This window comes from Ixodes scapularis, unplaced genomic scaffold (genome assembly GCF_016920785.2).
Source record: "Ixodes scapularis isolate PalLabHiFi unplaced genomic scaffold, ASM1692078v2 ptg001946l_1___fragment_3__unscaffolded, whole genome shotgun sequence".
Classification (NCBI taxonomy): Eukaryota; Metazoa; Arthropoda; class Arachnida; order Ixodida; family Ixodidae; genus Ixodes; species Ixodes scapularis.
The window spans coordinates 1764391-1784649 of record NW_024610214.1 but is presented as its reverse complement, the minus strand read 5'-3'; the positions used below and the strand labels follow the sequence as shown (position 1 = coordinate 1784649).

Below are 20259 nucleotides of genomic sequence, written 5' to 3'. Positions count from 1 at the left end.
GTGGTGTCATTTTCACATCCGAGTATTTCTTGTTCTCTCAACAGAATGTCTCTCGAGGTGTTCCATGTTTCTGATTGCATTTGGACTTAGCAAGCATGACACATTTGACTGGCTTCCCACCCGGGTACATAGGACTGAGTTTTCAGTTGTGCATCTGTTCTATCACCCGTGAAGTTTTCCACCATCTCTGTGGTGTTGCCTTAATCGTTTTTTGAGGCGTCAATGTCGAGTTTGAAGCCGGACTTTGATAGCTCTTTCAGTTTTATTTTAAGTAACTTAATTACTCGCGTTTGTTCGGTCTTCGGAAAGCGGAAAAAGAATTTTCAACCACATTGTAAATTTTTTTTTTGCACTGGTAGGCAGCACATGGCATGCCTGCAATCTCCAAGTATGCGCTGGTGTATGCCCGAAGACGACCATATAATCAACAAATCATGACCCGTAGCAGACTTCAACGCGTACTCAAATTTAAGTCCGAATAGAAATGTATAACGAGCTTACACTTTTAATATACTTATTACATCTCGAAAAGCACATTTGAAAATTTCAAATTAGAAACTCAATTGAAGGCAAAAGTAGGATGTTATCGCAGACAAGCGTGAAAAAAAAAAGACATTAACAAGAAGTTGCAGACGACCCTCCAAATGTCCTGCATAGAGTACCAGACGAACCGGCGGGAGTAGCGAAGAAAAGAAAGTAAAAAAAAGCCAAACAAGCAAAGGAAAACACGCGATGGTTCGACGGTCAAGTAAACAACAGAAATAAAAAAATAAAAAACAACAACATCAAAGCAGAAGAAAGAATAAACGCGGAGACGTACACTCCGCGTTCATTCTAAACATAAAAAGAAAGTAGACTGAAAAATGAAAGGAGTACCAGAACCGTACAACGGGTCCCGGCCTTTATAGCAAAAGTCGCACGAGACGTTAGTCATCCCGCCGCTAACAAGCGCAATTTGTGCACCGTATATAACGTGACCGAAATCACCTTTGATAGCAGTACGACTCTCTCCTATTTTTTTTTTTGCACGCTCGAGAACTCTGTCTTATTTGTAAGTCCTTTTTTATTAATTTCAGTATTAGCGTCAGATTTGCATGTAAACAGTCGACTTCTTCCATAGCACACTGACATCGCAGTAACGTACGTGGTTCAAAATTGCCTGTTGCTTCTTCATCCGTAGATGATTTTAAGGTGAATAGCCAGCTCGCCTATTCGTCAAAACAATTTTAAGCAATACATTCATGAGAAGTGGAAATTGCAACAACAAAACGAATTGGTCGATAAGAACAGTAAAGTTGAAATGTAGCTATGTACTGATATTTTTGTTTATTGCCCTCTTTTCAAGAAACAGGGCGAAGGCACATTTGTGTTTTGCCTGGCTAGCATAAGTTCTGACAGAGTTTTTTCTTCAGGAGAGCACTGAAATTGCACCCTGAAAGCTGTAACATCTTTCTCAAGCGAAGAAAATGTACTCATGAGGGGGCACCTACTATTTAACATTCAAAGTAGCGAACACCCGTGAAATTTTTTTTCATGGGTCACCTCGCACGGAGATAATCAAAATCAATCTGTTGTGGAGAATTCGTCTGCTATCGAAAACTCCGAGCTCGCTATGGGCGCTGTAATCACTTTTTGCCCGCGCTCCGCTAGAGTTGCCAGTATCGGCTTGCATGGTATTTGGTCAAACAGTGCATGCTGCCCGCAGACACCCCTCGCAACGCTCCGCTTCGCTCGGCAAAAACTTTAATATAATCTCAAACCCCTGCTTGCGGCGAGCCTCTTGATACCCGCCAAGGGTTCGCCAAGCGACCAGTTTCCGCTCTCTGTCGACATACACAACGGCGCTTCCGACTTCGGCTAGCGTTGCGGAATTCACATAAGCGGACGACTTTCTGAAGAATCTATGGCGTTGCCTGCTGCTGACTTCAGACACTGCGTTTTCGCGTTCCATCATAAACAAAAGGTTTTGCTGATAATAGCAGACGGACTTTATCATGCGGAAGGAGACGATGAAATGACGAGAACAGCTGCATACTTGGCCTCTTACGCTTTGCTTTTCAATGGGCGGAACGGGGCAAATCGAGTTTGAAATAAAAACTTGACGCAGATGGGTGATCTTCTCCAGCACCTAACATTTTTACGATATTTACACAAAAATTTGTTTTTATTTCGCACTTTGTGCGAAGTTTCCTAATTGTGCTGAGAGTGGGGCTAAACTACCGATGTGCCCACAAAACAAACAAAAATATCTGTAGTACTTCGATATCATATACTTGTTTAGACGACTATTTTGGCAATTGTGATTGTTAAAAGAGTGAGCATGGCTATGCTCCGCGAACAGTAGGCATAACACGTCTATTGAAAGCTAGTTGTACGATGAAGGGTATAGGCCATTTCAATGTTTGGCAATCAATGCTTACCTGTCCGTGCGGTTACAGGTTATACATTTTGAACAAAAACTAAAACTTAATTTACGTTTGAAATATTTATACTGCGAGAGCTCAGTCTCGGCTTAGAATAAGCCGAAGCAGATTCGGCTTTGTGGAGGAACAACATAGCCACTGTACTGTAACAGCTGGGGTCTTTAACGTGAATCACGCAGTCGTGGTGTATCTACCCCACACCGGAATGATGCACATTCACATCGAAACCGGCAAGACGGGGAGAAAGCTAGTCGGGTTCTGCAACAAGAACGTTCGGGTCATAAGGTCTTTGCTGCTGGGCGCTGCTCTAACATACTTGACCGCAGAGTGGACGTATGAACTAATGTTAGTTTGAATGGAATTCAGCGCTTCATGTCTTAGCAAGATATTTTGTACATTTGTGGCGAAGAGGTGCCCTTAGTCTAGCTTGATATACTGAATCTATTCGTTCATTCATTCAACTCTTTATTTTCTGTGCTAAGGACCGATAATGCCTGAATAATGATTGAAAACCACATTTTGGGTGCCAATAATGCCTACACTATTTGTATGGGTAACGAAACTGGCGAAATGTGTATTTAACAAAAAAATTTCAAAAACGCTAAATAACGAGCGATAAATACAAGTACGAAAGTGGCAAACAACATTCGCGGCATATTTTGAGAAGTTTACAAATAACATGTTTAAGACTCGCAGGAAATAGTTAAATATTAGTAAAAGGGCGCTTGAACATTTGCATAGAGGAGTTGAAGTTGCCGATGCTGATTGTACAGAACGTGTTATAAAAATGTTGTAATAGGTTCATCGGTCTGGATAGATTTATCTTTCAAACTGAGAAAGTGGGAGTCACTCGTAATATTACCCTCGGTATATAGAGGTCGATATTCGACGCCAGGCTCGGATAGTCTACTAAACTGTGCAAACATTAATGCAAAAAATGAGATCACTCTAGTTTTCTCGTGTTTAGTGCCAGACAACCGTATCGTCTCCAAAACTCGCATAATTGAAATGAACAGTCCGACCAAAGTGGTGGAGTAAACAATAAGAAATAAAACAACTTCACTTTTATATCATTGGTTGGTTACTAGAACCATTGCAATTCCAAACGGCCAAATTCCGCTCAAGTTTCGTACGCATTTGATTGTACAAATTCACAATAAAAGTGCTTGCGAAATACTAGAAATAATGCTTAACGCTGGAAACGCAAGATTTGTAATATTCGAAAGATCTTAATTGAAAGACAACGTTTATTTAACATATACTCCTAAACCTTTCTGGCACTCAGCCCTACGTAGAGGGGACAAACCTACTGTTTTATTAGGATTTAGAGCTATATTGCGGTCGCACCAATGATGCACCACATTAACAATATTCATTAGTATTACACAGTCGTGACTATATGAAACCTTCCGAAACAAAATGATGCCATCAAAATATTGTAAAAAATATTTGAATGGCGGAAACAGAAGCTCAGATCCTTTATGAATACATTTAAAATAATTGGCTATAGCATATGAAGCCTTGCGGCACATTCGAGTATGATAGATAAGGAATAGAATGGTATCAAAACAATTAAACAAATTGTCTATTTCTGAAAAATAACTTACAAGTAAATAGAAAATTTTTTATCCACTCCATATGACCTTAATTTATGTAAAACCATTGAATGATCAACCCAGTCAAAACACTTCTAAAATAAAAGTACACGGCATTTTTCTGTCCGCGCTCACTGATAATCGGTGGCACTAAGGAATGATACCAGATTGGTCTCTACAGCTATAGCACTGGGAAAACCATGTTGTGAAATGCTTTCTTTTCTTTTAAAATATTGCATTTCCCGGTCATCACTACAAATGCAGGTAAGCGGGAACGCTCTGAGGGATTGTAATGATTACAATATAAATATATTTATGATAATAACTAAAATTTGAAGCGATTGAGCCAGATGATAGACATAAAGCAGCGAGTGTAAATGCGAGTTTGTGGATGTTGATCATGTTGATCATGTTGAAAATTTCACAAGACTGTGGTAAAATTTTGCATACCTTTTTTATAATAATAATAATACATTTTTATCAATGATACATTATAGATGAAGGAGGCCGAGGAAGAAAGCTGTTCATAGACGGCTTGACGAGCCCTCTGCCCCCTTATCAGACACAAAGAAGTATTTAAAAAGGTACAAAAGGAAAACAATTAATTATGCAGTCCTATTATAAAAATCAGCAAAAAGCACAAACAGCAAACACACACACACACACTATCGTTGAACAAATAAAAACATAGGACGTAATTCAGAAAATGAAATTGTTTCGATAGTTTTTTTCTTGTCTACATAATTCGAAAACTTAGGAAGCGTAAACTTGAGCATTTGATAGCCATATAGTTAGTTTTAGATCTAGGAACTTTCCAGCATTCGACAAACGAGTGCAGTAAGCAGGCATAGAACACTCTAAGGGGGCTAATTCAGTCAATAAACTTGATTTCCTTCTGTGTCCAAGCTTGTAATTGTATAATGTTTTAATATCAAGCACTTGAAAGCGTTCAAATAGTTGTTCAGTAAGAGAATTTTAGAGAAAACCTGAAAATAATTCTTCAGAAGTTTTCTGTAATGTATATAGTTTTTTTTTTTTTTTTTAAGTTTGTGGCAGTAGCAGTGCCCCAAACCAGATGGCAGTATGTTAAGAACGAATAAAAGATCGAATTTTAAATTAATACTTTGACAGAGGCTGGGAGCACAGATTTATGACGATATATTAATCCTTTAACACCTGAAAACTTAGAGTTAACATGTTCAGTGTGGGGTAGTTCGGAGTTTGCTTTGATAGTGTGCAGTTCTTATAGTTCGGGCGTTATTGTTCAATAACTGAAGTTTCTAGTTCCAATGTGCGGTCACAGCTTTGCAGTAGCAGACGTTCAGACAGTCTCTTTCCCGTGTCATTTTGCTTCAACTGAGTTTCGTATCTTTTACCACAGAATAAGTTCATTTTCAGTGAGATAATAATACAGGTCGTCCGACTAGCTCTATTTTATACACTTTTGAATTACACTAGTCCTAGAAATTGCAAAGAAGTCAACTACAGTGAAATAACTGGCATGTCCGCTGTATGATTACATGACCGGCAGTTCTCAGCAATTACCCATACCTTTAGCTTAGAACATACTGCCTAATGTTAGATCACACGTCGCCGTGCTTTCTGTAGAACAAATTTTTAGCCTCATAAGAATGCGCATGTTCGTCTGCAGGCTGAATCAATTATGAACTATAATTTAGTGGAAATATTCCAGCCAAGTAAACGATTACGGTTCTCGTTCTTAGCATTTGCTTGAATGGCACTACCACTTTCTTATATATTATGTTGGATAGCACTGATAACATTTAGGTTCAAAATTTGGTTTCGTCTATTCTGGCTTTTTACGAATAATATTAAATAGATAACGTGCGCCTTAAATACATATATTAGAATCGTTCTATTTATCGTTAAAATTAAGGATGGATATTCGTAATTATTATGATTGAAATCCGGGATACACTCAAAAACAAAGTATCAGACAAATCCTTTATATACATTTAAAAAGGGCAGGCATTCTCAGGGCAGATAAATTTTGTTTAAACATATAGCTAATTATAGTATTTCGAAGGTTTAGTTAACGAAACGCATTTATCGGGAGCTTGAAAAGTTTTGCTTACAGTTTTCTTGGCTTTGGGTTTAAACATTTTGTCCACATAAAGACGACCTATTGCGTGTGTCATTAAGTCTGATATACTGGTGAGGCACTTCTGCCACAATGGTTTGTCTTCTTTTACGCCGAATGCCTCTTTATTAAAGTCAAAGAAGAGCTTGTCAAGCTTTTTAGATGCCACAGCACCATTAGCTCGAATCGTAGTCCAGTGCACAAAATTGTACAGCGTAGATCTGCGGAAAAAATTCACCCGATCACGTATATGTTAGAATGACGTTTGTGATTATGTCGCCACATTAATCCAGCGTAAGTGTTCACCTCTATGCCTAATATTTTTCCTGACCGGCGCTTGTCCAAATAAGCAGGGATTGTAGGACAATACCATATATACACCCAAAATATTGCCACTCGAAACTCCTAGCAAGCGCGCCCATGTTTTACGTGTTTGATTCCAACACTAATGGTCCCAGGTTCGATGACTTGGAGCCGACGCACGTCTTAGAGCGCAGCTCTTAGGGGCCCGTTCCCGGCTTGAGCGGCGTCGGCGTCGCCGTTGGCGTCGCCGTCGCCGTCGGCGTAACCAAGGTCATCCCAAGGTCACGTGGCCCCCCAAGGTCATCCCAGGGTCACGTGACCCCCCAAGGTCACCCCAAGGTCACGTGACCCCTCCCCAGGGTCACGTGACCTGACACCCAAAGTCACGTGACCCCCCTGAAGTCACGTGACCACCCCAGGGTCACGTGACCCCCGCCGAGGTCACGTGACTTCCCCGATGACGTCATCGTCACTGATGACGTCACTGATGACGTCATCAGTGATGATGACGATGACGATGCGGATGCCGGCGACGTCATCAGTGACGTCACTGATGACGTCATCAATGATGATGACGATGACGATGCGGATGCCGGTGAGGTCATCAGTGACGTCACTGATGACGTCATCAGTGATGATGACGATGACGATGCGGATGCCGGTGACATCATCAGTGACGATGACGTCATCGGGGAGGTCACGTGACCTCGGCGGGGGTCACGTGACCCTGGGGGTGGTCACGTGACCTGGGGGTGTCACGTGACTTCGGAGGGCATCCGCATCGTCATCGTCATCATCACAGATGACGTCATCAGTGACGTCACTGATGACGTCACCGACATCCGCATCGTCATCGTCATCATCGCTGATCACGTCATCGGAGTCCGCATCGTCATCGTCACTGATGACATCATCGGCATCGTCACGTGACCCCCCAAGGTCACGTGACCCCCTAGGTCACTTCACCCCCCAGTACCTTTCCCTCCTCCTCCTCAAGAGCTGCGCTCTAATTCGGTGTTACAGGGAGTTGTAAACGGCTTTCACTTTTTATTATAACCATTAGGCCACGCGCGCGCTGCATACTTGGCCAGCTGCGCGCGCGCGCCAATATTATCCACGATTGTATCTTTGATGTTTGTGAGTGCTAGTTCGGTGGATTTTCATCTTTGAAAGCCATACTAAGCTGCGGTAATGACATTATGTTTATTAAAAATTTTACGGGTTTATTGTTTAAATTGCCTTCGAAAGTTTTTGAGAAGATGGACACCATTGATATGGAGACGATCGTTTTTTAGGTGATTCCTACCTTCCCCTTCGTATGCAGGGTTAATTCTCGCAACCTTCTAGTCATCAGGAAAAAACCCCGTCGCAAACATGCTGGTTATAATGTTGGATGGAATGTTGCTTATTGTAGATGATACCTTCTTTTTTGTTATTCCTGTAAATCTCACGTTCCTGTAAATGTACGTTCTGGTAAATGCGAGAACGCTTTTCCTATTTTGGGGAGCGAGTGTGCTACGCACCGAACCTCCTACGCCGTTTGTTCCAGAGGCCCGCGCGAGTACTGTCGGGGCCAAATGTTTGGATAAGACCGGAGCGCCGACCAAATTGCATCGCCGCGCTTCCTCACTGCGCGCTGCCTGCTGCCGAGACCGGCGCAGTGCGCACGCGTGTGCTTTCTTATCTCCTGGCTTGCTCGTTTGCTCGCTTCAGCGCGAGGCGCTGCGGTTCGAATGAAACGGCGTTAGATGCTGCTCCAGCAGCCGTGATTCAAAAATCTCGCTCTGAACAGCGGCTGATCGACCGATCTCGCGTGCACTGCTGCACGGGCAGTTCACGCGACTCTTTCGAGTGATTGGGCGACGTGTTGAAAACAATCGTCTTGTTTTTTTTCATTTTTTTTATAATTTATAGAACAATTTGACTTCACCAGCCAGTTTTGTTATACCACCGGAGCCTTCATGGATCGTGGGACTAGTCTTTTTGCATGGAGGCCAGCACAGCTGTGGTTCTGTGGCGTGAGACCTCTATTGGGAGGGGATTGAACACTCACGCCTCTAGTGGCCCAATAACTGTAGTCCGTAGGATGGAGGCGGCAGGGCACGAGACAACTTGTGCTGTTTCGTGCTCTTCTCGTGCCGACTTGCAGCGGGGTGATCGCGCGTTCCGAAAGACTGCCGCTCACACGATGCATGCCGGCAGCGGCAGAGTAACGAAACTGGCTGATGAGATCAGTTCATTTGCGGATGGGAAGCGTTGAAAATAACGCAAAATAGAAAACAAGTGTTTTTAGCGTGTCGCAGTGCCGCGTGAGAGAGTCCAGTGAAATGCCCGTGACGCAGAGCACGCGAGCTTGGCCGCTCGACCGCTGTTCAGAGCAACGTTACTCGATCAACGCAGTTGGCAAACTCCCACGGAGAGCCGTGATCCCTTCCTGCACCCCTCAGCCGGGCTAACGCTGTTCGAAGCGCCAACCTTCTTGCTCGCTACGGCGCGTCTTGCAACAGCATTCAAAACACGGCCTCAGCGGGCATGAAGCATGTCGCTTCAAACAGCCTTTTGAATATAGGGGTTATCAGCGAAAACTGACGTATGTCAGCGCTTGTCTTGGAAGGGAGAACGCTCTCCGTGGAGTTTGCAAACTGACTTGATTGAGCAACGTTGGTCCAGAGCGATGAGCAAAGTTTGTGGAATCACGGCTGCCGGAACGGCGTCTTCCACTGTTTCAATCAAACCGGAGCGCATCGCCTTGAAGCGAGCAAAAAAGCAGGCCAGCAGATAAGAAGATATGCGCGATCACACTGCCCGGATCTCGGCGTCTGCAGGCGACGCGCCGATAGGGAGCGCTGTGATGCAATCCGGTCGGCGGTACCCATGCCGCGTACCCGTCCGGGGCCCCACAGTGCTACCCCGTTCCCCAGCGAAAGAGGACTTTTTAGGAAGGCGCCGTCGCACGAGCAACCCGCCGTACTAAGCGACAAACCCCGGAATTCGGCCCTGTGCCACAAAAGCAAAGTAAAAAGAACGCGACGATGACTACCCCACCCGTCGTCATCCCCCCGCCACCCCCCGGACACCGGCTCCTTTCCACGGCGAAACCTATGAAGACATCGGCAACTGGGAGCAACAGTAAGGACGAGTGGCCCTCCATAACGCATGGAAACCGAACCAGTGTCTTCAGAACGTTTACTTCGCTTTGGAGGCCAAAGCATGGAACTGGTTTGAAAATTATGAAGCGTCCATCACCTCCTGGGACATCCTCAAGCCTGAGTTCCGAAGTAGGTTTACGAACCAACAGCGAAGAAAACGCGCAGAAGAGCTTCTTCAAGCGAGGGTTGAATTTTCTAACGAGAGAGTCGTTAGGTTTGTTGAAGATGTTCTTCGGCTCATGTAACCTTTCGGATTCTAACGCCCCGGAAGCAAGGAAGCTGACGGTCAGAATGTGAGGGGTGAAGCAAACTCTTCGTAGGCCCTGTGCGAAACCCGCGTACGACAATCGAGGCTTTTATAACGGAAGCCACGAACATTGAGCATGCTCTCCTCGCCAGAGTCAGCCACTACCAGAGGCAACCCGGCGACAGTGGTGTTCGATAGTTTCCTTGCGATCATTGCCACAGCATTGCGGGCATTCGCGAGCTCATCCACGACGTCGTTCGTTACGAGCTTAAGAAGCTTATGCCGACTGCTGAGCGAACGGCCTCAATCTCCATTGCCGAGTGTTTTCGTGAAGATCTCCAGAAAGCGTTCCTGCCAGACGCCCCTGAAGCCGCGGCCGCACCCGAAGAGTCGACGCTGACCTACGACGCAATGGTCCGACGACCACCGCGACGGGACTCACGAATGTCGCAACGAACGAAGTAAATACGACCGCCGAGACCATTTTGCGCCAAGCAAAACCGACGTATGGAGAACTGCAGATCGACGACAAATCTGTTGTTACTGTGGTGAAGCGGACCACGTTTACGAACATGCCCCTACCGCCGATTTGGGCTGCGTGTGTTACACCCGAACGACCCACGCCCGAAGTACGGCGAACAGCCTCGCGACATCGGGGAGTACCTCCGACGCTCGCCATCCTCCGCGCCGTCTCCCTGCCGAGAATCCCGCTCACCATCGCCACGACGTTCCACCGTCTCCAGCGCCACAACCCTGTCGAGAAAGCCTGTCTCCACTGCGTCGCCGGGAAAACTAAGTGCGGCAACGCCTGGAGGTGGCGTTCCCGAAGACGACCGAAGTAAAGAGCCCCACAGAACGCTGGAGCGATCTCACTCTCCCGACGCCACGCAACGCAACGACGCTTGTGCAACGGTGCCCGATTGCCAAAACGTTGTTCCTGACGGCCACGACGCATAGACACTCGAGACACCGGAGCAGACTACTCAGTTTTGAGTTGGAGACTCTCTCACAGTCTTCGGAAAGAGACGACGCCGTGTGATGGACCTCAAATACGAACCGCCGGAGGGCACCTCATTATACCAGTCAGGAGATGCACTGCTCTCATCGAGATCCACGATGAGATGTGCACTGTGATGTTCGTCCTTGTGCACGTCTTTGCGTTGGTCGATACCCTCGAAATGAACTTTATCAGCGAGTATGGCGCCGTTGTCGACCTCGGGGCAAACCAATTGACGCTGCGAAAGTCTGTCATGTCGCCGGTGGAGCCGAACAGAACGTCAGTCGCGAACCGAGTAACGACCGATCATGTGAACCTGCCGGCGCCGTCGAGTTCTTTCTTCCCATCACAACCGACGCAGCCTTGTGCGGTGAAGCTCTTCTGGAAGGCAGCGTTCAACTGTTCTTTGTAAAAGGAATCGGCGTGACACGAGGCGTAACGGATCTCCTGGAAGGACGTACTACGAAGAGCTCTGAGAGCAGTCGTTGCACGTAGCAAAGGGTACCACCATGGGCAACGCCGAGAATCTTTAAGCGCCAGCCGTGGTCACCGCAATCTTTGAGGAAACCTCGTCGCCACAGCGCAAGATCACGTCGCCGCTACAGCTCAACACCGACCCCGAGCTCCTAGCTCCAAAAAGCCGGCAACTGGTTGATCTTCTCGATGAACACAGTGACTGATTTGCCACGTTGTCGGAAGTTCACCAAACACCACTTTCGAAGCATCCCATTGTTACCGACGGCGACTTGCACCCAGTCCACCAGTCACCGTACCGTGTTTCTTTGAAAGAGAGGGAAGTCGTCAAAGAACACGTTCAGGGGACGTTCGACGATGATATCATTTAGCCATCCGGCAGTCAATTTCAATTGGCTTCACCAGTCGTGCTCGTAAAAGAGAAGGACGGAACAATGAGGTTTTGTGTGGACTACCATCGACTGAACACTGTGACAAAGGACGTCTATCTGCTCCCCCACATCGACGATACTCTAACCGTCTGGGGCACTTCCGATACTTTTCGCCGATGGACGCGAAGAGCGGCTTCTGACAGAACGAAATCGACGAACGGGACCGGGAAAATATTGTCTTCGTCACACCCGACGGACTGTACGAATTGAAAGTGATGCCCTTCGGACTATGCATGGCACCAGCGACTTACCAGCGTGTCCTGGACACCATGCTAACAGGCTTAAAATAACAGAGTGTCTCGTGTATCTCAGCGACGTTCTGGTGTTCGCCAGCAACTTCGACGAGCACTTACTGCGACTCCGTGCCGTACGTTAAGCCATCAAGGCCGATGGACTAAATATCACGCGGAAGAAACGTCGGCTCGATTATGGTGAACTCAAGTTCCTAGGTCAGGTCATGAGCACCGAGGGTGTTCGTCCTGACGCCGGGAATACGCGCGCCGTAGCCGCATTTTCCCCGCCGTCGAACAAAAAGGCCATAAGAGGATTTTCGGGCCTCTATGCCTCCAACAGGCGATTCGTATGAGATTTTGCGAAGCTTTCTGCGCCGCTGACATATTTTACAAGATACGCCGTAAAGTTTCGGTTCACAGAAGAGCATGAACGGTGTTTGACGAGCTTAAACGAAGATTTCAAACGCCTCCCGTCCTTGACCATTTTGACCTGCTATAACGGCACTGGCGTTGCACCTATCTAAAATACATTTAAAAAAGTAAGAGGGGGTTGGCGCAGTGCTGGTTCAAATACAGGATGAAACAGATTGGATAATCGCCTATGCATGCCGGACACCGTCCAAGGCGGAAAGTATTTACTCTACGATGAAGAAAGAAGTCCTCGCCGTCGCCTGGGCCATCACCAAGTTTGGCCAGTACTTGAACGGAAGCATGTTCCGAGTGGTTACGGACCACCACTCGGCTCTGTTGGCTTGCGAATCTGAACGACCTCTCAGGACGCCTCGCACGGTGGAGGCTATGACTGCAAGAGTCTGCTAATACCGTGGTGTACGATTCCGACCGGAAGCACAGTCACGCCGATTGTTTGTTGAGGGGCCTCCGTCGAGGCCGGTCGTGCCTGCACTAAAGGCGATGACGACGAGTGTTTTGTCTGCGCTTTACATGTCAACGACATGGCAGCACTCCAAGTATGTGGGTTTGAATTGCGACGACTCATGGACCACCTTGAAGGTGCTCTACAAGTCCTCCGCGTTTTCTTACGAACACTGTCGATCTTCTTTATCCGACAAGCTGTGCCGTACAAGGAGAGCTTCAGCGAAAACAACACGGCGTGGCTGTTGGTGATCCCCTCCAGTCTTCGAGAAATGATATCTCTTCTCGAAGCAGGACTCTTGCCAAGATACGTGAGAAGTACTACGGGCCCAAGCCCGCGAAGACAGTGTATCACTACACCCGATCTTGCCACGGGTGTCAACGAACGGAAGTCACCGACTAATTGCGCCACCATCTTATCTGCCCAATTTCAGCAAATCGTAATAGATTTACTTGGACCTTTCCCACAATCGACGCAAGGAAGCGGATGAATAATCGTCGCGACATTCTATCTCACACGGTAGGCCGAGGTGAAAGCCCTTCCATCAGGTACCGCTGTTGAAGTCACCAAGTTTTTCATGGAGTCCATCGTCCTCCGGCACGGCGCCCCCGAAGTCCTAATTACAGATCGTAAATCATCGCTCATGGCCCAGCTGACGCAAGAGATTCTTCGTCTCAGTAGCACCAGCCACCGTCAGACCACTCCGTACCATCCGTAGACAAATAGACTATCAGAATGGACGAACAAAACCGTCGCCGAGAGAATCTCCAAGTATGTCGACGTACAGCACAAGACGTGGGACGAGCTATTACCCAACTTCGCATTTGCCTACAAAACGGTGGTGCAAGAGGCCACAGGAGTCACACCATTCCAGCTGCTCAATGGCCGCAAAGTAACTACGATGCTGGATGCAATGCTGCCCCACGAACCTGATGACAACGACAGCGGCGACTCCCAGATCGTCATTCAACGGGCCGAGGAAGTCCGACAGCTCGCCAGACTCCGGTAGAAAGGCAAGCAACGCGTCGACGCTCGCCGGTAAAACCTTCGTCGTCGGGACGTTCACTTACAACCCGGAGACAGGGTGTGAGTGTGGACAGGCATTCGTCCCCGGTGCTTAAGCGGGAATATCCTGAAACGGTACTTCGGACCTTACAAGGTAGTTCGTCCACTGGGAGATCTGAACTACGGGGTAATGCCAGTCCGAGGTACATTATCACGCCACAACCACGACCTGAAGTCGTCCACGTCGTGCGGCGCAAGCCGTACGCTCGAAAAATCTGTAAGCTGTTACCCGTGCAACGCTCAATAGAACTAGGATTTACCAGCCTGCGTATTTTCCCATTCTTTTGTTTGTTTTGCTCTGCATTGCTTCCGTGCACGTCGTGATGTCACGAGCTTCTCCGGCCAAGCGCGCCCGTGGCCGTATAGCTATCTTGCATGACATGGGCCAAAGTTCGATGCCTGAGAGCGGATTCAGCTTTTTATTTCTGTAATATGTCGCGTTGTGGTAAATTCGTTAACCCTGTTGCATGTTCGAGGACCCAATGCTCTATGAATTGAACCTTCTACGAAAATGGTTCAACTAGCCCACAATTCTACATAAGCGGCTCCGCGTGGCTAGCTGGAGTTTGGTTCGCCCCAGCGTTCGATCTCCTTCAATCATTCGTCGCCTCATCAATTGTCATTCGTAAAAATACACCCTCAACCTGTACTGCTAGTGTGGGGTGTGAATCTGAAATTAACAGCTATATTGTTTTGAAGTATGGCCGCCCGCAACTCTATCCTGCGAGGAGCATCCAGTAGTAATATACGGTGCATCTTTGTTAACTCGTTCGCACTTAAGATTTTTTTCGGGTTTTGTACTCACTTTTGTTTCTCTTTGTAAGGGCGTTGTTTTTTTTGTTTTTTTTTGTATGTACGACGTGCTTTTTTCTCAGCGACGTTATGTTTTTGTCCGTTTAGTTTCATGCACATGAGCATGGTCGGCGTCTCTTGTTTTTATGCCACTGCCTTCGCTGACGATATGTGTACCACTGATAGGGTCTGCTGACTCTTTGTTGGCACCATATGATTATCAACTCAAACATCAGGTTTTCCGAGCAGTTCTCCTCAAAGTTTCTTTCATAGCACACTTAACCTGCTTTCAAACAAGGACGACACCAAGCTGCGAAAGCCTGAACTGCGATTCCCGTCCGGACCTGGAGTTGCGCTTCCTCTTCTGCTCCTCCACGACTTCTCTGAGTCGCTGACAAGATTGGTGAGGAAGCGCAACTGCCCTTTCGGAATCGGGACCAACCCGTAGTTCGAACTTTTGACGCTTCGTGAGAAGCACCTTTACAACCGCTCTTCTGAAAAAATTTGGCAGCGACCTTTATCTTCAAATTCCTATAATGCATGAAATGCAGTGTTTATGGTGCGAGCGTTAAAATAATTTAGCAGCCACTAAACTTCGGGGAGTGAAGAGCCTTTATATTTATCAATTTTCCCGCTACACAGAGATGAAAATTGGTACATGGGTCAAGTGGCGGCAATTTCCGCGCTCAATTTAGTGGGAAACTAAATTGAGGTGTATGTCACGTCCCTTTAATTTTCCTGCTATATATAGAGGGAAATTTGAATAAACGCATTGGCCACGGTTCGTCAGGTAATGTGTCGTCAATATTACCCTAAATTTCGTGGGGAAACGGAAGGTGTTTAGATCACGTGACATGAGTGTTTGCGCCAAATTAAGCGGGGAAGGTTATTTGGGGTATAGGCCACGCGACCCCAGCGGCGCAGCGCTCACCAATCATACCGGGCGGCGATCTCCCGGGCACCCAGCCCCGGTTAGTCCCACCGTGTAGATTAGACTCTCAGGTCACGTGACGCCATTTTTTTCGCTGAATGTAGTGGCAATACATATTTGGGGTATAGGTCTCTTGACGTCAGGTCACGTGCGATTAAGTTTCCCTCTAAACTTGGCAGGGAAACAGAATTGGTGTATATGTCATGTGACGTCAGGGTACGTGAAGTAAATTTTCTCGCAAAAATCAGAGGGATAACTGATCTGGTGTATAGGTCACTTGACGCCAGAGGTCGGTGACAGGAGGTTTCCGCCGATATTCACGGGAAAACTTAATTGGTGTACATATCGCGTGACATCAGCTCACTGGACATCAATAGACATCACGTGACCTAAACTCCGATTCAGTTTCGCACTATCAATTTATCGATGAAATTGACGTCACGTGATCTGAAATTCCATGACCTAAATGCCATTTTATTTTCTCTTTTAAATTTAGCGGGAAACATAATGACACATGAATTACACAGCAGTTCAGTTTCCCCGCTAAATTTAGCAGGGATATTGACATGACGTGTCCTGATGTAATGTGACCTCTACACCAATTCTGCTTCTCCGCCAAGTTTAGCGAAACATATAACTTACGTGACAGCGATTACATACCTCTGTCACATAGACGAATTCGGATTGCAAATTCTGTCACGCAGCACGCTCGCTCGCCCCGAAGCAGAAACGGCGAGCCCGTCTAGGAAGAGCTATCAAATGTACGCATGCCATGCGTTAAATTATGAGATGCAGGGGTTGTAAACACTGGCGTCTGAAAACTCAGAGTATCGCTAAACGTACGAGATGGAAGAACGTCTTGTTTTTGTCTTGACTTTTTTACATCACGGTGTAACATCGTCTAAAGAAATTTAAGCGGTGCCACATTAAGCACTGCATTCCATGCACTGTAAGGCCTCCAAGGTAAAGCTGTCTGATAGTTTGAAATGCTGCACACCTTACAATATTTATAAACCGAGGGGGAACCTGAAGACAAATTGCTTTGCACGTAGGTTTGTAATATCAAAATTGGAGAATAATGTAATCGTATGCAGTGACTCACATACTTTCTCCTTCCAGAATTTTCTCAATATCTTTAACATAATCAGGCTCCAATACAATCACACGTTCGCTCTCATTGAGTGTCACATTGGCCAGTGCAAACTCGTGATTTAATAGTTTCAGCCATTCAATCTGTAATGTCACAAGGGAAAATATTACAGCAACATACAGTGAGGATTCCATTTCTGCAGAGTAATATCTAGATGTCCACAAGGATCGAAATTATATCACAATATATATATATATATATATAAATAAAAATTATAACAGTTCGCAGCTTATGCTAGTCTGTGTCCTTTTCATTTAATGTCATGTTAGTACCATTAAAGGGGCGATGCAACAATTTTTGTACTTTGCGCAAATACCGCTTAGAACGGATCCCTGACGTTAATTACCTATGAAACAAGCGTTCGTTTTTAACCCCGCGCATTAGAAGTCCCAGAAAAAAATTAAAGAAAAACGAGCAGCGTTCACCCCCTCAACTCGCAGCCAGAACAAGCGGCCACGCAATCTGGAGCCGATAATATGCCGCCAGTGTTGATTATAGCCACGTGCTGGGGTTGGCAAAGCACAGGACACGCGCTGAGTTCCAGACATGGTTATGGCTCGGCTATTGTCGTCGTTGCAGCGATTGGACACGGGCCACTACCCGAATGCTTCTTGAACTATAGTAATTATCACGAGCCCAAATCGAGTGCCCACGCAATGCTCGGGTCCAACCTATGAACCGCATTCAAATATCGTCATATGGGTGTACTGCGGTCCCCACTTTACGTCATCAGATTTTGCAAAGGAGAGATTGATTGAAAATGAGCGCTTTTGTCCTTGAAATTACACCGCAACAAAGGAGTTTCTTGGCCAGTGGCGTTGCGTGTGAGTATCCCTGAGTCCGACGAGTGCCAGTAAGCTCGTGTAAAGTGAAAAACATTATTATTGAAGATCGTTGCACCGCTCCTTTAATGACTCCCGAAGAGGTTTACATAAGGAGTGGGTACATAAATGGAGTATACATGGATGACAAACAATTTTAAAGCCAGACATGTCCTGTTACATTTTTCATGAATGTGGATGGGCATCCATTGCAACAGCGTAAGAAATGCAGTTCCAGCTCAGAGCTGCTCGGGAGAAAAATGAAGCACGAAATGCGACAGAGTGGGTGCATGGGCGGGAATTTGGTGTGAATGACCGGTGCGCTGCGATATGCGTGCGGGAGGGAGGTGTGTAAAGGATAAGGCGGTTCACAAAGCGAAGAATGAACAAACGCGTATTAAGGAGACACTGGTGATACGGTGACGACTGGAAATAGGCGGGAGCCGTGATTCAGCTGATATGCTGATATTAAATGAACATAAAAAATGAATGAACCGAGAAACGCGATTGTGGGCAGTTTCGAGTGGGTTGATTAGATATATTTCGTGTGGGCTCGAGGTTGCAGACGCATTTACTACCTTTGATCAAAAAAGCTTTTTTTGGGCAAATCACTCATCCCATTACTTTCAAATCATGGCAACTTTCAAAAGCTTTGCAAGTTTTCCGAAGTTCCTATGAGACCAAATATTTTGTTAGCTGAAATGCTTCAATATAAACCCGTGCCATCTTTCAGGATGGTTTGAAGGACATTTCCGTTTGAAGTTTTGCTGAAATCGACACATAGATCGTCTTATTTAGAATACTGGAACTATTTGAAACTATATTTTTAATGCCATATAAGAGAGAAAGGATGTCACCATAAGTAATATTTTTAATGCATCCACGCAATTTAGTATGCTTAAGTTTGGCAAGATAGGAAATTGATTTCTAATTTTTTTCCAACGGTTTTATTATCATTTAAAGACTCTTGAAATATATAAGTACTTCCACTCCACTGGAAGTGACTTCTGAGCTTCATCTGGTGTGTGACTCAGGTAGCACAAGAGGTGGGGCCCACATGGGCAATGAACGCTCGGGCAGGTCGTACGAAACCCACGCTGGTCCCACGTGGCCGCAGAGTGGGCATACCCAATATGGGGTGCCCGTGCGATACGCTGGTGATCTCCGCTACGCGAGGGCACGCCCAGCGCCGTCGTTCCCACTTCATGTATGCGGGGGCAGAGTTAGCGCAAATATGTGCTTCAGGGGGCCAAAATATGGGCATGCCCAACTTTGGATGCAAGTGCAATACACCTCGCCAATGCGGAGGCAGAGTTAGCAAAGGTACGGGCAAAACGTGCGCACGAGGGAGTTGGGCTACACATGTAAAAACCCCGTTGGTCCCACATCGGCCGTGCGGGAGCCAAGCTGCGGTGATTAGAGCCCTCGACGGCGAAGCGTCGGCATGCCTGACTTGGGTTGCCCACGTATAACCCGCGTGGGACCCACCTCGGCTTAGGGGGGGGCCGAATGCGATGATGTAGGCTCCACGCCGGCAAAGTTTGGGCGTGCCCAACTTGGGCTGCCCATGTAAAACCCCTTATGGGTTTCATGTCGGTTCTGGTGGACGAAGTTTGCGAAAAAAGGGGGTTCCACGGCAGCAAAGCGCGGGCATGCCCAACTTGGGTTGACCATGTAAGACCCTCCTGGCTACCACCTTGGCCATGCCGGAACCAAGTTGCGATGATGTGGGCTCAACAGCAGTGAAGTGCTGGCATGCCCGACTTGGGTTGCCCATGTAAAACCTCCAGTGGACCCACCTCACCTCTACCGGGGCCAAATGCGATATGAAGTTTTCACTTCGGCGAAGCGTGGACATGCCCGAGTTGAGCTACCAATGTAGAACCCCCGTGCGTCCCCCCTCGGCTCTGCAGAAACCAATTTTAGGAAGATGAGGGCACCAAGGGGAAAAAGCGTGAGCATGCCCAACTTGGACTAAATGTGCAACTATAACACTGGCACTTTCCGATGATATTAAGAATATGTACTACACGTTCTGGAAATTCAGCATTAGGTATCAGTTTAATATAATATTAAATAATCCAGGACTCCAAATAGAAGCATGAGACGAAAATTGTTAGGCTTGCAAAATATTACTAACTTACTACACATCGTGTAAGTTGAGGTTGTATTACATGGAGCGTAACGTTTTACAGAGAGCACTTAATTTGAAGGTGAATTCCAAACACGCTCGGCCGAGTGTCATGTGTCTCTAGATGGCTCTATCTTGCTATGCATTTTTCTGCCTGTTAAACAGGATTTTATGAAGAAGCGTGCAGAGGTTTTGATCCATTTCGTAAAATTAAAATGCCCAATTTGTATGGTCTTGCTCAAATCGTTTTATTGATCTATCAAAATCATATTACTTTCAATATGGCAATGAAAAACGTAAGGAATGTTGAATTTGAGATGCACTGCAATACCCCACATCATAGGAAATGAGGAAATTAGCCGGTCAAAATTAGGTTTCCGGGCGGTACCACATGTTGGGCTGCCAACGTAGGCCCAGTGTGAACCCCACAAAGGGGGAGGGGGGAAATGTGGGCTCCCATCTACGTTCCCTTTGGCCCCGCGATGGGGGCCCTTGTGGGGTGCCCAAGTAAATCCAAGGAGGGCCCCACAAAGGAAGCGAAT

The 20259-nt window shown here is 46.5% G+C and overlaps 1 protein-coding gene across 1 annotated transcript in view; it reads right to left on the bottom strand.

Moving 5' to 3' along the window:
• LOC115327728 (neprilysin-4-like) overlaps positions 1–20259 on the bottom strand; it is a 148116-nt gene that overhangs the window by 87628 nt on the left and 40229 nt on the right. Inside the window, exons 8-9 of the mRNA XM_040217273.1 lie at positions 16718–16848; positions 6115–6340 (exon numbers count right to left, since the gene is read on the bottom strand). Coding sequence (XP_040073207.1) covers positions 6115–6340; positions 16718–16848 — 357 coding nt within the window. The remainder of the gene's footprint in view (positions 1–6114; positions 6341–16717; positions 16849–20259) is intronic.